General features: G+C 56.9%; 1 protein-coding gene across 1 annotated transcript; it reads left to right on the plus strand.

Moving 5' to 3' along the window:
• The first annotated feature begins 462 nt into the window (after positions 1-462).
• On the plus strand, positions 463-6716 carry LOC126037448 (trichohyalin-like). Its single transcript, XM_049797766.1, has 9 exons — positions 463-656; positions 1015-1140; positions 1571-1732; positions 2164-2253; positions 2621-2760; positions 3040-3202; positions 4438-4993; positions 5141-5395; positions 6673-6716. The coding sequence occupies exons 1-9, from the start codon at positions 585-587 to the stop codon at positions 6714-6716; spliced, it is 1608 nt and encodes a 535-aa protein (XP_049653723.1). The 5' UTR covers positions 463-584.
• The last annotated feature ends 688 nt before the right edge of the window (positions 6717-7404 follow it).

Raw genomic sequence — 7404 nt, forward strand, 5'->3', positions numbered from 1 at the left:
TGAAGCAAGGGGAGGAGAGGGGCTTTGTGCATCCTTCGTTTGTCCTCTGTGTTTCTCAAGACGCAAATCGGGAAGGAGATGTTGAGGGCAGTGGGCCAAAAATGTAATTCGGTGCAATTCCCCAAGTTGAGGCTGCTTTGCCCGTGAGAGGGAAATGGTCTAAAAATGGTCTACCAAATCCAGTGCAGCAGCAGCCGCCCGCGGGCGGCCCAGCTCCAGCCCTGCCATCTGAAGGCCAAAGCTGGGAAAAAGAGGTAGAAGGAGGAAGAAGGGGCAGCAGGTCAGCACCGAGTGGAGGCCCCCTGCTCAAAGCAGGGTCAGCGAGAGCGGGTGGCCCTCATGCGTGTCCAGACGGGCCTGCAGGTGGGCCCTGGGGCGGCTGGGCAGTGGCGTGGCAAGACGATGATGCAACAATGCGGTGGTGCAGCAACGTGATGATGCAGCAATGCAGTGATGCAACAATGTGCAACTGCTCTATATAAGCGCTTGCTGGAAGACCGGCTGTGGTGGCCACAGCTGGGTGCCTCTGGAGCGAGAGGTGCCAGCGCAGGGTCGCAGCTCCAGGAGAGCTCTTGGAAGGAGCCATGGAGCACCGTCTCACTGCTGGCGTCCGAAACGTGGACGCACTGCTGAGCGTAGTGGGGAAGGGGGGAAAGGTGAGCAGTGTGCCGATGGAGAGTGCTCAGGCCGGGAGCCTGGGACATGGCTGGGGAGCTGGGAGGGATCCCAAGGTGGTCGGGCTGGGGAGAGTTTGCAGGGAGTCCTGCCTCTCTGCCCAGCCTGGCTTACGGCTAAGCAGGTGGCAGGGCTTGCTGCGAAAGGACGCAGACGTGGGTTGAGGGAGGGTCGGGAGTTGCGGGGACGGGGGCGAGGAAGGAGAGAGCAGCTCTTGCCTGGGCCGCTCTGGGCGCTCCCCTTGGTTGGAGTCTTCCGAGAGCCTTTCTTGCAGCTGCCGTGCAGGAGGCTTATATGGAGATAGTGCCTGAGTGCCCATGAGTGTCTCCCTCTTTCTAGCTCGGGAACAGGAGACAGCCACTGGCAGAAGGAGGTCCTGGGCTGCTGGACCTCCCCCTTGGGGTCAAGATCCCTGTGCACGCGGGCTCCAAGCCTGTCTTCTGCAGGACAAAGCTGGGGGAAAAGGTAAAGGAAGTAGAAAGGGGTAGAAGAGCTCTCCTCTTTTACGGGGTCCCCGTCATTCAGAGAAGTCCTTGTGGCTGCCTGTTCTACAGTGGGCGCCACAGCCCTTCAATCTGGCAGCGCTGGGGAGTAGAGGGAAGCTCCTGGCTCCCTGGTGCAGAGACAAAGAGGAGGACTGGCAAGGTCTGCAGTTCTTTCTGCTGGCCTAAGATGCCTACTTTGCTGGTGGGCTTTGTCTTCTCTCCCCCAGCCCAGCCCAGCCTAGCTCAGCCCAGCCTGACCCCACAGCCCGGCTGTGGTGTCCTCTGTGGCTTCAGAAGGATGGAGGAGAGTGTTGGTCCTCAAAGGACCTTTACTTTTTCACAAGTACCGCCTGGCACCCCTTTGCTGCTCTCTCATTCCTCCTTCATAGTGTGCAAAATCTCTCTCACAGCTTCACCAGCCCTCTGGCTATTTCAATCTGGGAGATCCATACTGCCGCCTGCTGAGCACCGACTACAACAGCCTGCATGACCCGCATCTGCGGGCCTACCACAAACGCAAGGACAACCTGCAGAGGCTGAAGAGAGAGGGTTACGTCACCAGTGACGGCAGAGTAGGTTTGGGTATCGGGCTGATAAAAACAGTCCTCATCAAGCGGGGTTCCCAGAGCGCTTGCTGCAGCCGCCTGTTGCTGGCGGAGGGCACAGGGCTGTGGGGCTGCTTTCCCTGGGAGCAGAAGTAGCGCCAGCGTCCCTCTGGCAATTCCCACTGCTGCTCTTCTCCGGCTGCCCCGCGCTGCCTGAGCGTCAAGGAGGCAGCCGGTGCGAGGCCCGGTGCTGAGGCGAGGAGCACCGCTCGGCCCTGGCTGGGGGGGAGTCAGGGGCCCCGCCACTGGGTAGGGGAGCGGAGGGGAGGGGAGGGGAGGGGAGGGTGTGCAGAGGAGCATCTCCCCTCCCGCCGCTGGGTTTGGGCTGTTTTGGGGAAGGCAGCCTACGGAGCTGGCTTGAGAGTTCTCGGGGGATTTCTCCCCTCGTCTCTCCATAGGTGGTTTGCACTCTGAAGGAGTTCAATGAGTACAGGCAATATCTGACCACGCTCAAGCTGGAGGCAGAGAAAACATTCATGCGAGAGGAGGTAGGCAAAGCGGAGTGTTCGTGGGCACCGGTCAGCGGCACGGTGCCGAGGGCTGGGGCTTTACTTGCAGCATGTCGGGGAGGGGAGGCGGTCAGTGCAGAAGAGGTGAGGGCTGTGCTGCTGGGCCGGGTCTTGTGGCAGGGAAAGGAGTACCGGGCTGCGAGCTGAGCTAGCGCAGGGTGCAGGGGTGGGCATGGGCGGGACAGCCACGTGCAAGCACGCGGAGTCCCGAGGGAAGCATTTCTTTTCTGCCCTCGTCGCGTGGCTGAAGCGGATCGCTGTCCTGGGTCCGCGGGGTGCCTCAGCGTGCAGGGGCGTGAGCGCTTGTCCAGGCAACAGCAAGCCACAACCCAATGTCACCTTTCAGAAAAAGCTTCAGCAAGACCTGGCCCAATCAGAGGATGCCTCCAAACTGCCGGGAGGGACTGACGTTTCTCACCCGCAAGAGTGGCTGCCGCAGGAGCAAAGACAGAGTTTGCCAGGTGGAGAGAGGAAGAGGAGGCAGAGGTAAGAAAAGGCCAAGTAACGCTTGCTCTTCAAGGGGGCCTCTGGTCCCTGAGAGAAGTGCTGGAGCCTCCTGTTGGAGTAAACAAAGGCCAGTGGTGGAAGGAGCTGGTGCGGGCTGCAGTCACGTTGGCGCAGTCTGTGTTTGGAGCCTTGCACAGGCAGGAGGACTACTGGAGCAAAGTAACCAGGAGCAGGGTGATGGGAGTGGCCGAGCAGAAAATGGCCTGGGCAAGACGGTCAGAGGTGCTCCTTCTCAGCTGCCTTCCTTTCTTTTGACAGGCATCTGACTGTGACCAAGAAGCCGATGGAAAGACTGGAGGCTCTTGAAAAAGAGCAACGCCTCCTCCAGCAGGCCAAGTGCCAGCAGCAGCAGCAGCTGGGAAAGAGGAGGCAGCCAGGCATGCAGAGCAGCTCCGACAAGTCCGCTCTCAAAGGAAGGCCGGTGAGTAGGAGCCGGGTGGATGCTGGGGGCTGCCTCTGCTGTGCAGCAGCACGTTGGTACCTGGTACTCGGGAGAGGACGCTGCCACACACACAGAGCTGCTCAGGGCTTGCGAAGGGTGCTTGGTCACTGAGGAGGTGGTGCCTGGCCAGTGTGCGACGTGTCCTTGTTTGAGGGTGGCTGTCGGAGACTAAGAAGCGGTTGCTTGCCTTCCTGTGTCTCAGACACGAGGCACTAGCCCTTTCTGACACAGAAGTGTGCCTGGGCGCTCTCAGTGGCCACTTCTGAGCAGGGTCTCACACATTTAGCACAAACCTGCTGCACTAGTGGCCGCACGGTCCATGGTGCTGGTTTCGCGCCTGGTTGAAAAAGTCTTGGTTTCGTCCAAAGACTTCTGCATCCAAAGATGCAGTGTCCCTGAACCTGACAGTGCCGGTGCTTGGCCATTCGTGGGTTGGTTTTCTCTTCCAGGAGGTCTTTGATGAGCTTAGCGGAGAGCCTGCTGTTGCCCAGTCCTCGTTAGCGGGGGTCCCGTTAAACATTGCCCGGCTCCATCCCTTGCAACAGCCACTTGGGAAGCATTTCTGGATAGTGTGGGGTGCTATCCATGCTGGGGTGAAGGGTTAAACTCCTTCTGCCGTGGCAGTCAGGCTGTCAAGCTGCAAAAGAGCAAATGACAATTTCCGGCTGCTGCCTGGCTCTGTGCTTGACTCGCAATTTCTTCCCCACTTTGCACGAGGCTGGCAGCCCGCGGTGGACCTTCAGGCTGCCTCCTGTCCCAAGGACATTTCCTTGGGCTGGCAGACAACAGCCATGTGCCTCAAGAAGAAGGATCGTTTTCTTTTCTGCTCTCAGAACAGCCGTTCCTGGCATTCGGCCCTGAAAAGGGGCAAACAGGGCACCCTGATAGAGGGCAGCTGGGACCCGTGGCAGAAGAGCCTGGTCCAGTACCTTCGACAGCTTTCCCTCTGCTATTGGTTCTGAGGTCCAGGGGGGCTACAGTGCCCTTTGCTCTAAGCAAAATGGCACCTGCTTGATTCTGAGAGGTGCCCCTAACACTTGGCTCCTGGCCGCAGGAGACCAGAAACCTCGGTGTGCCAGGTGGCCTACAGAGAAACCAGAGTTTTTCCAGCTTGACTGCTAGGGACTCGTCTGGGCAGGGGTCCTGTGAGGAGGAAGAGGAAAGCAAAGGGAGGTGAAGGAACCCATTCACTCATTAACTGCTCCTCCTTTTAGTCTGCAGCGTGTGCCGGAGAAGAAGTGCCTAACAGCATACAGCCTACGGTGCTGCGGGCTACGCTGGCAGAAGACCAGGAGCTTAAAGAGGTGGCTGAGACCGTGGTCCAGGAGGTGCTGGAGCGGGTGAAGGCGCTGGATCAGTCCGTCCGCGTCTTAAGGAAGGCTCCCCATGAGGTCCGTGGAAGGCTGTTTGCCAGTGCCAGAAGGCCAAAGCCTTTGGACACTTCTGCGGATCGCCGGGACAAGATCAGACTGGTGGCTCAAGAGATTGTGGCGAACGTGTTGGAGAGCTTTGGGGAGCACTTGGTGCCCAGCACGTCTGAGGCAGCCGAGCCTGGGCCAGCAGGCAGGCAGAAGCTGTCAGAGCTTGTTGCGGGAAGAACCAGCCGAGCAGGCAAATCTGGAGAAGAGAGATGGAGGGAGGCGGAACTAGCATCTTCCGACAGAGCATCTTCACAGTCTTCTATCGACAAAAGGACGAAAGAGGCTGTTGAAAGTGTTAGCTCCACCTTGTCATCCTTTGTAGCTTCTCAGTTTGAACAGGACTTCCGCTGTCAGTTTTCTGAGATCCTGAAGATTCAAGGAGTGACAGAAGGACAAGGACCAGCCAGAGCATCGGAACGGCAGATCCCAGAAGCAAGCAAGAGAGCAAAGGTGCCTGTGTTGCAACCACTGCAAAAGGCTGCTGATGTCTCACGAGTGAGTTGTGAGATTGCCAAGGAGAGCATCCAAAACGCCATCTCCAGAGTTCAGCAGCTGGATGCTGAATTGATCGGGTATGCCAAAACCATTGTCCTTGAAATTCTTGAAACGGTGAGGAAGAAGTTAGAGGAAGAAAGGAAGTCCAAGCAAAAATCGGAGAAGCTTCAACCAAGGGAAGTCTTGCCACCTCTCAGCCTCCCTGCAATAGTCACGCCTTCGGAGGAAGCGGGACAACTCAAAGAGGAGAGCTCACGTACTCTCCTCCCACCTCTCCGCCGAGGTGCTGCGCAAGGTGCTCGCCAGACAGCAGAAGGCCTTCAGGAGTCCAGGGATTCCACCTCCGGAGCCACAGCAAGGTCTTCAGTGCCTGCACTGGAAACTCTGCGTATACTCCGGCCAGGGAGCACCGCAGACACCCTTCCCCCCACGGGCCCCCAGTTTCCAAGAGAGCCCATGCCTCCAGCGGGTCCCAAGCGCCCTACCCAGGCAGGAGCACGGCACAGACCAGTGCGTTTAAAGCTTCTCCCGGAGGAGCCTGTGCAGCCCGAGTCATTGAAGAGGGCGGTAGCTGGGAGCCTTGTGGAGGATGTCCTGAGGAGGTGTGTGGCTCCAGGGCCACAGAGCCCCCAGGCAGCTCCCCCAGGCAGAGAATAAAGAGTTTGCTCCCAAGGGCTTGCTTGTGCCTACATTTATTGATGCCAGGCCATACTGTGTCTGGGTGTTTTCCCTGCAAAGTTTTCCCTCGTCTTCCTCCCTCCTACAGCCTCGGTCAGGCCAAGACCCAGTTCTACAGGGAATCTTAAGTAGGGACGAGAAAAGGAGTCAATGTTTCTGCCTTGTTTAGAAAGCTTTGTGGCTGGGCTATTGGAGGGGCTGGTCCAGCTCTGCAAAGCTGTACTCATGCCTTCTGTGAGTCCCATAGGTGGGCGCTGTTGAAGGCTGCGCCTTGTTCTGTGCATTTATTCTCTCGTCCCCTCACGACCTCCTGATGGGCCTTGGGGTTCCTACCCAGGCCCGTTGGTGGTCCTGTGTCGCGGTAGAGATGGACACGACAAGTAACAGATCATGCAAAATGGCTCCTTTATTGTTCTAACACACCTTTTTATCCCCTACTTCGGAGTATGTGTTAGTATATGATTGGTTTAGTTAGTAACTAACAATTCATGATTGGTGAGTTCATCAGGACGGTTCTTCTTATTGCTATCTTGTTTTTGTACCGCTCTTCTCGGATCTTCCCAGACTTTCAAGGATACACTACAAGCTGCTCAAGGTCGCGCTGTTCTCGAACTGTCAGGCATTTCGTAGACCCGTTGCATCCCCCGACAGTCCTGTCTGTGTCGCAACAAGGGACTGGCCTTCAAAGTGAGGCTTTGGGCCCTAAGAGAAGGGTTTGGAGCATAAAAATGAGGGTTTGGAAACTCAGGATGTCGCTTGGACCCTGAAAACGACTGGCTGGATCCTAAAAATGAGGCTTTGGAGACTGAAAATGGGAGTTCGGCAACTAAAAAAGTGGCCTTGGGCTCTAAAAAGGAGACTTTGCCAACTGCAGGGGAGCCTGTGGACCCTCAAAATGAGGGTTTGGAGCCTGAAATGGGGCTCTGGAAGCCAAAACTAAGACTTTGGGAAGGGAAAACGAGGCTTTCTGCCCTGTAAGTGTAACTTTGGAGCCTAAAAGCGTGGCTTTGTGCCTTAAAGCTGAGGGTTTAAACCCTCCAAGTGAAACTGTGGGCCCTAAAGAACAGCTATGGGTCATAAAAGGCCAAAAGGTTTGGACCAGAACAATGAGGACTTTGGCCCTCCAGATGAGGCTTTGGGCACTAAAAATGGTGGGGGAGATGCTACACGTGACCCTTTGGGCTCTGCAAAGGAGGGGAACCTATTGGTGTCGATAGGGCCCCAAGACATGAGGCTTTGGTCCCAAAGAGAGGGCTTGGGTCACTCCAGGGGAGGCCCTCAGCTGTTAAAAGAGGCCTTTGGACTCTCCAATGGAGGGTTTGGGCCCTAAGAGTGGGGCTTTGGAAATGAAACTGAGGCTTTGAACCCTGCATTAGGTTTTGTGCCTTCAAGGGATGCTTCAGTACCAAAAACGAGGGCTTTGCGCCCTAGAAATGGGTCTTTGGAAGCTCCAAATGAGGGGTTGTGTGTTAAACAAGTGAGGCTTTATACCCCAGATGAGGAGCTTGGCCTCTAAAATGAGGCTTTGGGCCCTCCAATTGAATATTTGGACCCTCAAAATGAGGCCTTGGGCTCTCCCTAGTTGCA

This window comes from Accipiter gentilis, unplaced genomic scaffold, assembly GCF_929443795.1.
Source record: "Accipiter gentilis unplaced genomic scaffold, bAccGen1.1, whole genome shotgun sequence".
NCBI classification, from domain to species: domain Eukaryota; kingdom Metazoa; phylum Chordata; class Aves; order Accipitriformes; family Accipitridae; genus Astur; species Astur gentilis.

Coding starts and splice junctions, on each gene's coding strand:
- LOC126037448 (XM_049797766.1), top strand. CDS start 585: ATGGAGCACCGTCTCACTGCTGGCGTCCGAAACGTGGACGCACTGCTG. Junction 2,761..3,039: donor GAGAGGAAGAGGAGGCAGAG/GTAAGAAAAGGC, acceptor TTCTTTTGACAG/GCATCTGACTGTGACCAAGA. Junction 3,203..4,437: donor CCGCTCTCAAAGGAAGGCCG/GTGAGTAGGAGC, acceptor TCCTCCTTTTAG/TCTGCAGCGTGTGCCGGAGA.